This window comes from Phodopus roborovskii, unplaced genomic scaffold, assembly GCF_943737965.1.
Source record: "Phodopus roborovskii unplaced genomic scaffold, PHOROB, whole genome shotgun sequence".
NCBI classification, from domain to species: domain Eukaryota; kingdom Metazoa; phylum Chordata; class Mammalia; order Rodentia; family Cricetidae; genus Phodopus; species Phodopus roborovskii.
Window position 1 is genome coordinate 1,652,349 of NW_026125575.1, and position 14,981 is coordinate 1,667,329.

Below are 14,981 nucleotides of genomic sequence, written 5' to 3' on the forward strand. Positions count from 1 at the left end.
GCACAGTGCCTGGTCTCGGATCTCTCAATGAGTGTAGGGATGAGCTTCGACAGAGTAAAAATCCTGTGATTTCAAACCAGGGTTCATTTTATTACCTTTTTTGTTGTTGCTTTGCCTCCAGCACAAATCACAAAATATTCTACATTTTCATCAGTAAAATTATTAAATTACTAGATACGTACTCAGAGGAACTTGGTACTTAAGTCTATGATGTGACAGACTCATTGGCTTGACTGAATCATCCCATCATGTAAACCTGGAGTAGGACATCTCTTTGGGGCGCTTAGATGGCTTAATGTTAAAGGTACCTGCTGATAAACCAGACCAACTGAGAGCAATTCCTGGATCCCACAGGGTAGAAGGAAAGGACAGCTTCTAACATGCTGTCTGGACTTCTTTGAGCACAGTCCTGCAAGTATGAGCATGAAGGCACATGCACCACACACACTCACAGACACATACATACACATACATACATACACACATATATACACACATATACATACACACATATATGCATACATACACACAATAATACACACATACACATATATACACATACACACATATACATACACACACATATGCATACATACACACATACATGCATACATACACACATGCATACACACACATACACACACATACACACACACAAGCACACACACACACACATACCCAAACAGTAAAGTAATAACATCTCATGGCATTTCATAACTACATAGTTACAATTTTTCAATTTAAAATAAAATGGTAAGTCTATTAAGACAGTCAAACAATGAGAATGTCAACTGTGTGTGCGTGGTGATGAGCTTACTTGGGAGTTTGCATCAAACAAGCTGTTAAAAGAAATGGCAAAAGGACTGGAGTGATGGTCCAGATGCTAAGAGCATGAACTACTCTTGCCAAAGACCTGACTTCAGTTTCTAGCACCAAGTCAGGTGGGACAGGACAGCTCTGAGCTCCAGGGGATATGACGTTCTCCTGGCCTCCCAGACATCCATGCCCACCTGGACCTTCCTCAGAAACATATACATAGTAAAAATGAAATATTTTAAAATGGGATTATTGTTACTTTGGGACCATGGAGTTCCTATTGTTGTTGTTGTTGTTTTGTTTTGTTTTGTTTTTGTGAGATAACAGAACAATATAGCTAGGTTTTAAGAATAAATAAAAAACATGACAATCCTTATTGCTTCTGCTAGGAAGGGCAAGTTACCACTGACGAAATATTTAAGACCAAACATCTCTTTGTTTCTCATTGTATTAGCCCCTAGTCCCCATCAAATGGTTCTAGACCAGGCTGTGGTTTCTGGTTAAAGTATTCAGTTCTTAGTTCTTGTATTGTGGGAGCTGAGGCAGTGCCTTCACTTTCCTGATGCTCTCTTGGTCTTGAATGGTGTTCAAGTTTAGGGCTCTCTTACTTGTCTACTGCTGTGACAAAACATCATGACCAAGATAACATATAAACAAGGAAGCATTTAATTGTGTTGAGTTTCACAGGGTTAGAGTTCATGATGGTAGAGCAAAGGCATGTATGACCAGGGGAATAGCCTATGGCTAACATGTTGATCCTTAAATAAGAGGCAGAGAGAACTAAATAAAATTGGTGCTAATCTCATGAAACTTCAAAGCCTGACCCAGTAGCATAGCCTCCAGCAAGGATACTTACACCTTCTAATCCTCTCCAAACAATCATTCAAAAATATGAGTCTATAGAAGCCATCCTCAACTAAACTGCAAGAACCATTTTCTAGTTATTTCTTGAAAACTTGAAGATACTTGTGGTAATCAGCTTCACTGGTAATCACTGTGACCACATACACAACTTAAAAGGAGAGATGGTTTATTTTGGCCTATGCTTAAAGAAGTTGTAATCCATGGCTGAGTGGGTAGTAGCTTAGTACATGAATTTACACATGGTTTAGGAGGTACGTTTACTCCATGGCAGGCAAGAATAAAAAAAAAAAAAAAAAAAAAAAAAAAAAAAGAGTTAGAGGTTCCAATATCCCCTTTAAGGACATGCCTCTAATGATCTTATTTCGTTCCACTGAACTCCAACCTCCTAAGGTTCTGCCACCTCCTAAGAGTGTCAGACTAGCAACCAAGCCTTCATTCACAGGGGTGTTGGGCAATACTTCCAAGCCAGAGCAGCACCCAACACTATCCAAATTCATCTGAACATTGCCAACGTTACTAACTTGATTCAGAGCAGTACTAAAAGAGTGTTTGCTGTGTTTGGTTTTGGCATTTTGAGCAAGCTTCTATTCATAGCTTTTCTGAAAGCTTTTCAGAGAAGCCTTGTGTAGATCAGTCACCTTCCTCTAGTCCGTTTTGAGAGATTACGTAACCATGTACCGAGAACACAGTGTGTTAGAGCACAGTCAAACACTCTTTATACGGTATTGGCCAATATGAGGACCACAAAAAAAAAAAAAAAAAAAAAAAAAAAAGAACTAGAGCTCTCTGCTCTGTGAGCATTCTTTATATCTTCCTTTGACCTGGAGTTTCCCTGTCTTTCTCTCTCCTAATGAGCAGGATTTCACACATCAGAAAGACACTTGCAATTCAGTGCAATCAGAAGTTGCTCTTTGGCAGGTCTGGGAGCAAGTTACCATGGAGACGTGGACGATAAACAGTGCTCCAGAGCCACCTTTACAGAGGCTTATTTCTCCAAAGGATGGTGGAGGTCAAAGGGCAGAGCAGGAAGCTTGGGGGTAGCCCCTCCTGTGGCTCTGGCCTGTGGCTAAGGGTAGAATTACTGGTCACCCCCCCAAAAAAAAATAGTTCATTAACCTTTGTAAGGTTGAACTCCATTGAAATGATTTTAATATAAATGTAGGTGATGAAACCTGAGGGGCATTACCGGTACATGTAAGCCCTTTAGAAGCATAGGCACCCAGCCTTCCCTAGAGATCTAGTGAGATTCTCAGGGTGGGGATGCCTCATTTGCAAGCTGGCATCCTCATAGGGCAGTGCTACCAATATCCCACCAGGGGAAATGAATGTATTCGCTGACGCTGACTTCATGTTATAAGCCGTTCTCATGCAAATGTTTCCCACTCAAGCCACTAACGTGAGCTAACCCTTCAGCATCTGCAGGACATCTGTATGTCCCTTCTCACATCAGTTAATATGTTTAGAAGCTAACATTGTTGCTACATTGTTGCTACATGTCCATGTTGCTACATGGACAGACCAGGCTGGAAATCCTACTGCTTGCAGGAGATACGGATTCCTTTCAATGATGTCTTACCTTTAGAAGGATGAACTTATTGTTGAGTAAATGAGCTGCCTAATAGGAAGGCACCTTAAAGAGCCTTTGGGTAACTAAGAAAAAAAAAAAGCCATTTTCTCATTATAGCACAACCCTTTAGCAGTGCTAAATAACAGATACGGTATACTAATTTTGGGAATGGAGGCATAAAGCCACCTTAAAGTTATCATAGAGTGCTAACTAGTTGGATGACACAGGCGATAATTAGGAATCCAGGTTTAGAGCAGAAAAGCAAGCCCCCCCCCACCTTGCCCCACCCCCACCCCCCACCCCCGGTCAAATTAAAACTCCTACATTTGTTGTAGAGTCTGACTTATTATGGAACGCCTCTGAGCAGTAGTTTTATTAACTATGAAAGAAGAATGACCAACTTAAGTTTGTTGTCAGGTTAAACACTGACAGTACTAGAGCAATGTGCTTGTAAGTGGGAACCCTTTTTATTGTGAAGCATATGTTTTTTGCAATACGTATTTCTGTCTTGCTTGTGCCCTAGTCTGTAAAAGTATGGTTTTTTTTTAAAATGAATGGGTATCTTGGATGCATTTATGTCTGTGTACCACATGCATGCAGGGCCTGTGGAGGCCAGAAGAGGGTGTTGGGCCCCCAAAGACTGGAGTTACAGACAGGTGTAATCTGCTATGTGGGTGCTGGAAAGCAAACCCAGGTCCTCTGGAAGAGCACCCAGTGTTCTTTACCACAGAGCCATCTCTCTAGCTCGTGTGCATGAGTTTCTGATGCAAGGGACAGACAGTGTGTTAAGTACCTGTGCCATGGGGGAGGGTGTGCCAGTCAGTACCACACAGGGGGTGTGTTATGTCTTCCCACTACAGTTCAGAAGAACAAACATGTAATGACCACCTCGCGTATGCAAAAAAGAACTGGCTCAGTGATGAAGGGAGGGGAAGGGAGGGCAGGAGAAAGGAAGGGGGAAGGATGGAAATGGAGGGAGGGAAGGGAAGGAAGAAGGAAGCTGGCAGTAGTGGATCCTGGATTTAAAGTCAGTCCTGCTCTGCCACACACTGCGCTGGCTGGAGCACTGGCCCATTTGCAGTTGGTGCAGAGGTCACCTTAGCAATGAGGTGTGTCTGCACATGTACTCCTGAGTGGGGGACGATCCAGGAGACCACAGTGACCGCTCTGCTGCTCACTTGCAATCCAGCCTTATGCAGGACACCCCTGTGCATCTAGCTATTTGTAAAGTACATTATCGAGAATATTCCGAGTGGGCTTTTCAGCTCTAAAGAGAACGTTGCAGTCTGGCAATTGGTTTCACATCTGAGTGATTTCTAGAACTTCCAACAGTATCCCGAGTCACTGTATTTTGGATCCAAATGGCCAAGTGCAATGTTGTTTGTTTAGACTTGCACTGGACTCAGGACTCCTTGCAATTAATAAGACCAGGCAGGCAGGCAGTTGGGTTTGTTTGTTTGTTTGTTTAGAATTCCAGGAAACCCTGTATGAAAAGAAGGAACAATAGCTCCATTGAGTCAGCTCCATTGGCAGTTACTGGATTTCCTAGTTCCTAATACCTGCACATGTTAATGTCCTGTCTGACTCCTGCAAATCCTTGGTGACAGTTTCATGATTTGTGGAGGTCTGATTTGTCTGCACCTGATTCCATTAATGCTCAAATTTTTAGTGAGATATGATTTGCCAGCTTCTGGTTTAGGCTTTTATACCGTTTCTATGCAACTCTGTATACAGATTTTATGTGGCCTTGTTTTTAGCTCTATGGGGAAGGCTAGGTGTAGAATTGTTGAGTCAGCTGTTGATTATGACTATTGCTTGGAGAAAGCACAAAACTGTTTCCACCAAAAAGGTTCTGTTTTCTCTACATCCTTACTAACACCACTACTATCCACATTCTTTATTATGATCATTTTGATGGGATGAGACTGTGCCCTGTCTCTTTGTTTTGCATGTTCCCAAAGACACTGAACATGTTCTCATATTCTTAGGGGAAATGTCTGTTGAACATGAATTAAATCCTTGACAATTTAGAACATGTTCTTAAATAGCCCTCCCCTTGAAGAAAAAGGAAGTCCTCACTGTAGAGAACTACGGTGTGACACCCATCATCAGGAAACTGTTTTTAACAGCCCTTCTGTGAAAAGGCAGAATGACTTCAGGATTAAGGATGTTTGCTTTGCATCATGAGTACTGGAGTTCAGATCCCTGAACCTAATGAAGAAATGCCTGCAATCCCAGAATTTCTGAGGAGTGGAGAGGAGACAGGGCTGTTGATTTCTGACTTCCCATGTGGCAGAGGTAGGAGCCCAGTTTCAGGGAAAGACACTACCTTAAAGGGATAGAGTGACGGGAGGATACACAATGCCCTCTTCAGGCCTAGGAACATAGCTGCACACCTGTGTGCATGTGCATTCTCTCTCTCTCTCTCTCTCTCTCACACACACACACACACACACACACACACACACGTAAAATCTTAGCAGAAACTGGAGTTGCACTGGGCATTGGTGGTGCACACCTTTAATCCCAGCAGCACTCAGGAGGCAGAGGCAGGTAGATCTCTGTGAAATCAAGGCCATCCTGGTCTACAGAGATAGTTCCAGGACAGACTCCAAAGCAATACAGAGAAACCCTGTCTTGAAAAACCAAACAAAAAGAAAAAGAAAGAAAGAAAGAAAGAAAGAAAGAAAGAAAGAAAGAAAGAAAAAGAAAGAAAGGAAGGAAGAAAGAAAGGAAGAACGAAAGAAAGGAAGAAATGAATTGTTTGGGGTCTCTTTAAAGTCAAGTAGGCACAGATGTTACAAACTGAACCTTGCTCCTCAAACTTCAGCATTTTACTATTAAAGTAAGAATGAGGCTTAGTTCATATACTTTGTGGGTTGTTTTGCAATCAGGAAAATCAAGGTGTGCATGAAGTATACTCTTCTCCTAGAGCAGAGAGATCCACACATCTGGAAAGCCTATTCTGTAGGAAGGTCTTACAGTGACCATGAGATCCATTTTTATTTATTTGGTGGGTTTTTTTTTTTTTTTTAAAGAAAACAATTTAGGTAAGATCTTGCCGAGCTGCCTCAGACTCTTGTTCCTCTCTCTGCCTCCCAAGTGCTGGGATTACAAGCATGCACTGCTATGGCTGACTAGTCTAATTTCTTAAAGCCACCAAGCCATTAAGGATGGCAAGCCAAGCCATTTTCTTTGGTTTGCTGCAGTACTTTCCTTTGCAATTCAACCGACATGAAAATCTTACCCCCTAGTCTGTAAACAGACCACTTAGTCACCATCTGGCAGAGCACAGACAGTTTTCCATCCTCCTGGGGCTACCCAGTTGCACTCAAACATCCAAACCCCTGCTGATTTGGTTCTTTGCACTCAGAAGTCTTTGAAGGGTAAATTGAACTGTAAGTCCTTTCATCTTCCTGTCAGCACTAATGGAAAAGAGTGAGCCGTTGTTGTTAGAGAACAAAGTTCCCTTTGGATGTGTTTATTCTAACTTTGGCTTTTCAGTTTTGTTTTGTTTCTGTTTGTTTTTTGGTTAACTTAACCTGTCACAGGCTAATGGCGGTGGGTTTAACTTTTCCATGTGCACTTGGGTTTGGAAGATTATGACTCTAATCACATTTAAATTCCTACCCTTCTTTGTAAGTAAACAGGAAATGATGGGTATGTATAGAGCAAATGGATGATGACAGCGGTAACTCTGTTTGCTCCTCCCCTGGTTACTGGGTTCACATTTGTGTCTGGCACTATGAAAGGTTAGATCCTCAGAGACACACAACATAATAGTGTGGGAAATCACAACCACTTCATTGCCTTGAATCCCTAGGAAGATTTTCCACTTCCAAGGAGTTTTGTATGGAGCGGTCATCAAAGATTATGAATGAATGAAACTCTCTCCACGCAACGGTAAAGAGATGTGGTTCAAGAGTCACGGTAGTAGATGGACAGATTTTTCAGAAAATGATTCACCAGCTCTAGGCAAAATATACATACATACATACATACATACATTCCCTTGTACATTTAAGTGCATGTGTAGATGGAGCTCAAGGTACAAGGGACTGGGAAAATTGAGAGGTGAGAACTGAGAGACTGTGTGACAGGAATATGAGGTGAAGGGATAGAATCTTGTAAGCACTTGACTGTGGTTGAACAGACGACTTGGGTCCATAAATTCTTTGGTTACACTTTGAAGATTACTTTGTTGTGTGCGGATTTGCCATTTCTGCTCTCCTTAGTTTTGTGGGAAACATCTGTGTGTAGAGGGCCTGCCCTTCCTCAACCCCACCCCCCAGTGAAGTGCATGGGCTAATAAAGGTTACATTGTATGACCTTTCATTTACCAGATGACTGTACCCTAAGTTCAGTCCAAGGATCTGAAGTAACAACACCAACTTTGCCGTAAGTTCCCCAAGGTCCTAGGGAGGAAGGGATAACTTGACTCCTAGTATAATGTGCCCTATAAAATGGAAGTCATCCCAACCTTGAAAAGTTCCTACGTATCACATGATACATCCTGTGGCGTATGTTACACCAGGTATGTTACCTTTTCATTACCCTGACAAAATAGGATGAGCAAGAAAGTCAGGCTCAGTTTACAATTTAGGATGTTTCAGTCCATGGAGAACTGATTCCACTGAATGGAAGGGCATGGCAGAGGAAAGTGGTTTCCAGAAAGGAGAGGAGCCAGGGGCACACTCTTAAAAAAAAAAAAAAAAACACTTGCAATGGTCTACTACTTATGATTAAGGCACACACGCCAGAGTTTCCAGAACTGTCTAAAATGGTACCACCAGCTGAGGACCAAGCCTTTAATGCATGAGCATGGGGGAGCGTTTCATGGGGAAGTATGAGTTCTGAATTAAGTTTATACTCAAAACACCTTTTCTCCTCTGTTAAGTGCGGATGTTTGAGAATCAGTAAGTTGAAGCAGGGTAACATTGACTGATAGGCAGTGATGGTGCAGCCATGATATAAGCCATGTTTTCTTTGTGTCTATCACAGTGCCCTGTGCACGTTGCAAATTACCTTTCCTCAGGATATGCTTTGCATTTCTTGGAACTGACCCCTGTTATGTGGAGTCTGCTGCCACCCAGCATCACAGTGGGACTCCTTGCTAGCGTCCTGTGTTCAGGAAGTGAAGCTGACGCCTTCCGAACTTTGGAGTAACTGTTGTTTTCTTTATGGTTGAAGATTGAAGATGAACTCATGCTGGCACCAGGATTTGCAGCCCCACCCTACCTAGATTATTCCGGTTACCACCAATACATAGAGGACAAGCTGCCTCCAGAAAGCCCGGCGCTGTACGGCCTTCACCCCAATGCTGAAATAGAGTTCCTGACGGTGACATCCAACATACTCTTCAGAACACTGCTGGAGATGCAACCCAGGAATGCAGTCAGCAGTGAGGAACAGGGCCAGTCTACAGAAGACAAGGTGAGGAGGTCTCTCTTGCTCTAGTTCTTAAAGTGGAGTGTTCTAATCTTAGGCATTGGTCTCTGTTCATCTTTACTTATGCAGCAGTCAAACAGCTGCCACTGAGACCAAGATTAGATAGATACCCAAGGTGTAGAACATTTTCAGCTGCCCAGGATACTCACACTCCTTCCTCCTCCCTGTACCCCTAATAATCCTGACCTCCATCTTTGCATATTGACTGATTTTGATCTTCATATATGTGGTCCTTATGATACTTGTTGCTAGGATCCTTTGACTTTACAGTAAATCTGGGAGACCCACTCACCTGTTCTGTTCAGATGCCAATGGGTTGTTCTTGTTGTGTTCTATCATAGGAATATATTTGTAAGGAGTAGGGTTTTTCTGCCCGCCACCGGTCTGGTCCCGCCACCGCGCCAGCCCCAATTATCACACCGAGACTCTGTATTTGATAGAGTCTGTTGGCCAGTTACTTGTTTATCGGCTAGCTCTGTCTTAATTATGACCCCATTTCTGTTAATCTAATATTTCCACGTGGTCTTACCGAGGAGTGGGGCTGGCGTCTGGTCTCCCCAGTCTCTCCATCTTGACTCCTCCCTCCTACTTCCTCTCTCCTCCTTGTCTCCTAGTCCCTCCTATCTTGCTTTCCTATTGGCCAACAGCGCTTTATTCATTAACCAGTATGAGAAACCTATTTACAGAATGACATCTCCCATCATATATACAACTTTTTATTCCGCTGTGGGTGGGTGTCCCAGTGGCCTTTGGTTATGGTTCGTTTCACTATTAGGACAGCCATGGCCATCCTCACATAACCCTGTGTCACACGACCCTCTGTCAAAAGACAGACATTCATTGACTCCCAGGGTCATAATACGGCACAAAATTACAATCGCTCAGAAGTGGGACTGTCAGATCACAGGTATGTTTAGCTTTAATAATACTACTCCCAGTTTCCTTAAGTGTTTCTGCCAGCTACACCCTCTCCAGCTACTCTACCCTCTTCAGAGTCTCTAAGCGATGAACTTGTCTCTTAGTGTTTTTAACTTTGCATTCCTTGTCCAAGTTACAAGCCTCTTTTCACATGCAGATGGCCACTGGATTTACAAATATGAAGTAATTTTTACTTGCTTCACTTTTATCTATGTGTTTTTGTTTTTATTCTACGTCTTTTACATTATGTTTCTTGCGGGTTTTTTGTTTTTGTTGGCCTGGAACTCAGATACACATGCCTGCCTCTGCCTCCTGAGTGCTGGAACTATAGGTGTGCACCACCACCGCCTGGCTACATCATGTATCTTGATCCATTCCCCTGTCCCTTTGCATCTTCTCTCTTCCCCTGCACCTCTAAAATAAAACTAAGTTTGAGAGAAAAAATAGGGAAAGGAAAAAAAATAGAATCATGGGGAGATGGCTCAGTGGTTAAGAGCACTGGTTGTTGTTCTAGAGGACCCAGGTTCAATCCCCTAGTACTCATATGGCAGCTCACAACTGTATGTAACTCCAGCTTTAGGAGATACGGTAGCCTCTCCCAGACATACATGCAGGCAAATACCAATATATGTAAAAATAAATCTTGAAAAAAAAAAAAAAAAAAAAAAAAACTCTGGTCACGGAAGCTGCACTGTGACAGTGAGTCAGTAAACCCTTTTGTCCGTATACCATTATTTGCAAGTGTTCATTGCAAAGCCATTGGTCTGGTTCTTGGCTATCCTGTTGTTGCCCTCTGTTGTAGAATCCTGCAGATTTGGGTCTGAGGGTCAGGTTCCTTCACGTGCTCCAGCAGATCACAGATAGGATGACTGTTGAGGCGGGTCAAGTCATAACCCTGGTTCTGGGCCTGGGCAGCTGCAGGGTTGGCTTGCCCACCAGCTCTCCCCCATCCTCACCACCAGGGGGAGCTCTCCAGCATTGCCCCAACTACTTCACCTCTTGCAGCAATGAGCTAAGTGTGGAGCCAGTTCCCCCGGCTTTCATGCTCTCAGGAAGGCTCTCCCTGACCCACACCGTGTTGTGTTCCCTGACCCACACCTTGAAAGCCAGCTCTGTTGTGTTGCTCAGGTGAGGTACAGGGACTGCTCTTCCTAGTGCTGCAGCCGGTGAGGTGTGCTGACAGGAGGGAGATGGGGGTGAGGGCATCTCTCCTTCACCCAAGCTGCCACAAGTCAGGAGAGTAATGGGGACAGCTCTCCCTTGCTCATCATCTCAGGGGTGGGTCACCCTCACCACTGACCACCTAGGCAAGGGGTGGGTCAGCTCTCTCCGGAGCGTGTGGGAGAAGTAGGAGGGGCATCCTCCCCACCCTCCCAGGCTTTACAATTTCAGGGCTGGCTCTATCGTGCTGCCTTGGTGAGGTGCAGGGGGGCTGCTTTCCCGAGTGATGCAGCCAGCGGGGGTCAGGCGCAGTGTCACGGCGATCTTTTCCATGCAGACTTGTGCTAACTCTTTATTCTATATGGATATTCTCTGTTAGATGTGTGAATTAGAGTTATCTCCAAATCTGTGCCTGTCCTTGCTCTGCATGGAGAGGGGACACGAGCAGACCAGGCAGTATTCGGGGGTATGTGGAAGCCAGAAAATTCCAGTGATTCTCTCTCTGCCTTCTGGTTCTGGGGTTATAAGCACAATGCCCAGCTTTTTATGTGGACAAGCATTGGTACCTACTGGGCCATTACTCCAGCCCCTGAGACCCTGCCCTTACTGTCGTTGAAGGACTCATTTGTTTTGGGGCAATGAGTTATTCTTCTCAAAATCACTGATCAAGGTGTGACTGGCAAGGGTTCGGGCTGTGTTCAAATGACGTTTGTTAACATCCACTCTTTCAATTATAGTGAAATCCCAGAAAAATGTCCGTTATTAGTTCCTGGAATAGGGTCACTCAGTTTGAAATGAACTGTGCCTGTTGCTGCACCCCACATGTAAGCATTGCAGAGGGGTGGATGAAAGATCCCAACTCAGGGCTTTGTACTGCTACTCCTTCCCACGAGGGCAGCCAGTCGTGAAGCCAGCAAACGCGGTGCATGTGAAGACGGCTGCCTCAGCGCCCAGTCACTAAAGTCAAGGCCTCCCTCATACTGGATGCCAGACACCATAGGAAATACTTTTTTCCATGCTTTGGAGATGCAGCATTAGGCTCTATTTCAGAGATAAACTGAGGTGACCTGTCAAGTCCCAACAAGTAGACGGGGCAAGGGAAGAAATAACACTGGGTGAGTCCCAGAGTCTGGCTTTCTAACTTCGTGGCTGTGACACACTGCCTACTGTTTGTATAACTGAGTTAAGAGTTCAGAACTCAGGAAATCTCCTGCTGGAAGCTACAGCAGTGCCTAGGCACGCTATCAGGACCACTGAGCTCCACCAGGGGAAATGAAAGAAACTGGGAAAGCTGCTTGAGGCGAAAGGCACCCTCCCCCATTCCCACTTTCTATTTTTGGCTACTGGAGGACGTGTGTCGCGGGGGAGTTCCACTGCTCAAGCCAGGCCAGTGGGGGTCTCACTATGTAACTCAGCAGGACTTGAACTCATGATCCGTCTGGGGAGGGGGAGAGTCAGAATTACAGGAATGTGTTCTCTAATCTTCTCCATCTAGGTAGTGATTGGTTTCTGTAGCTCAGCGAACCGCCTTTGTTAGGCGTGCCTATTCCTGTCACCTATGAGTAAATCTGTACTTCTTCAAGAGAGCTAAATGGCTACAGGGATTTCACTGTGCACAAGGAGGGTGTTACGGCAGCTCACGCTCAGAGGGCTGGCATCTGCCACCTTTCTAATTAATTTTCACATTCTATTTATTCTCTTACACTTCCGGTTGTGAGCCTAGCCTTTAACGGCTGCGCCGTCTCTCCAGACCTATTCTCTCGTCTTTACACACAAACGCCACTTAGTTGGCAGTTGTTAGTGCTCCTCGATGCTAACAGTGAACGGACTGACCACGGTGGAATCTGAAAGAGGGAAGTGGCTAGCAGTGCAGAAGCTCTGAGCAGCTAGCAACTGACCAGAGGCCGTAGTCACCTTTGGAAGCTGCACTACTGAGAAGAAAGGAATCATGACAGTCACTGTCATGATTAGTTAGGGTTTCCACTGCTGTGAAGAGGCACCATGAACACAGCCACTCTTACAAAGGAGAGCACTGATCTGAACTGGGGCTGACTCACCTTTCACAGGTTTAGTCTTCACAGCAGGAGGCTCGGGGGGCATGCAAGTGCAAAACGGATGTGGAGAAAGAACCCAGAGTTTTACATCTGGATAGGCAGGCAGCAAGGGGAGAGAGAGAGAGAGTAACACTGGGCCTGGCTTGAACACTTGGATGCCTCGAAGCCCACCCCCAGTGACAGTCTTCCTCCAGCAAGGCCACCCTTTCTCCCCTATAAATGCCATGTCCTATGAGCCTGTGGCGGCCACTTCCATTCGAACCACCAGTCACCGCGGGCAGAAATGAAATAAAGCCTTTGTCTTTTTTATTAATGATTTAGGTGAGGAATATCTTGGATGACATTTTGGAGAGACTTCCAGAGGAGTTCAACATGGCGGAGATAACACAAAAGAACCTGAATCGAAGCCCATACGCTCTTGTTTGCTTCCAAGAGTGTGAGAGGATGAATGTCCTCATCCGGGAAATCCGTGTTTCGCTTCAACAATTAGACCTTGGTTTGAAGGTAAACTTACAAATGGTGCAAGACGGGGCTCTGCCACAGCGGAAGGGTACTCATGGTGGCCTTTCCTCTCTGTGCAAGGGAGAGCTGACATTCTCTCCAGATGTGGAAGCCCAGCTGTGTGCCCTGAGTTACGACCGTGTTCCAGACACTTGGAATAAACTGGCGTATCCATCTACCTACGGTCTGGCCCAGTGGTAAGTGACCTTCTCTACTGCTGCCACTGGTGGCTGCAAACATCAGCACAGGGTCAGCTCCCCAAAAGTCCTGCGAAAACTTTCGCTCCATGACCCTTACTAGGCAGACTCTACCACTAACTTCACACAAGGTTCTCTAGTATTTTGCATCAAAAGCAAGTCAGCTTAGTTAGGCCAGACCAGGATTCAAATTCTCTCACTTACTAGGTAACTGCCCTTTGACAAAATATCTAATATCCTGGTCTTCATATTTTCATCTAAAACAAACAAAAAAAACCAAAAACAACAACAACAAAAAAAAAAAACCAGAATTTCCTCATTTACTTAAAAGTCATAGAAGCAACTTGAGTTTGCCTGTTGGCATTTTATCCTCATTATTTCTAAACCAGTAATTACTAATGCAATCATAGAGGACTTTAGAATGTACTATGGTATATAAAAGCTAGACTGCTTTCACGGAGAGGGGTGGGGCGCCATTGCTGGTGTAGAACCTGGGATTGTTGAAGGCTGTTATGTCTCATCCCAGATGTTCTGAGGCCTTGTGACATTATTCAGAGAGCAGCACAGGACTCTATAATCTGTTCCTTTTTCAGAGTCAAGTTCCTATGTATATTAATGATACGTTCCATCTTTTTGTCATTATCTTACTTTGGGCTTGCTAATTTCTGTATTTTATTTTTCCTAGCTTGTCTGTGACCATTTCTAAATTCGTTGGTTTCGTAGTTTTCTTCATCGTGCATTTTACCTCCATACTGCTTGTACTTAGAGAGGGTCCTTTACCCAACCTAAAATCAACACTTTCCAGAGACTTCTTTCTCTTGTTGACCATTGTTTATCAGAACGGTTTTCTTTTTTGAATCCCTCCCCACTCCATACACATGTAATAAAAGTAACAGGGCATCAGATCCCTTGGCACTGGAGTTACAAAGCTCTGAACCATCATGTATATACACTAGGAATTTAAGTTGGGTCCTCTGAAAGAGCAGCTAGTGCTTTTAATTGCTGAACTCTCTCCAGGATTCTCCCATCATGCCATCATAGCTTTTCTTTTCACACCCACACCCCCCCCCAATCTGAGTGTGTTTTCCTTAGAAGCATTTACCTTCCCCTTTCAAGTAATTATTCTGTGTAGAACAGTCTCCTACTCCTCTTCCCTTTGACTATACCTTCCCCGGCAACTCTGGTATCTTAACAGTAACGGGGACAGGGGACACCACACACAAACTCTCTCCTCTGCATTTCTACAGCACCCTACACAACGTTGGTATTTGCCAATTCTGTTCAAATGCTTTTTTGTGTGTGCCACCATTATGTATCACTAGAAGAATCTAATAGCTGGGTACAGAGACGCTGCCCAGTGTTTCCTACTCCTAACGGTGACAGGAACTAGAGCTGCAGGTATAAAGTCTCAACAAGAAGAAGTCAGATCTGTGCAAGCACACCACCTTGTCAATC

General features: G+C 44.3%; 1 protein-coding gene across 1 annotated transcript in view; it reads left to right on the forward strand.

The window, feature by feature from the left end:
• Positions 1-14,981, forward strand: part of Dnah11 (dynein axonemal heavy chain 11) — a 294,048-nt gene that overhangs the window by 277,220 nt on the left and 1,847 nt on the right. The window contains exons 77-79 of the mRNA XM_051177827.1: positions 8,438-8,680; positions 13,150-13,332; positions 13,411-13,526. Coding sequence (XP_051033784.1) covers positions 8,438-8,680; positions 13,150-13,332; positions 13,411-13,526 — 542 coding nt within the window. The remainder of the gene's footprint in view (positions 1-8,437; positions 8,681-13,149; positions 13,333-13,410; positions 13,527-14,981) is intronic.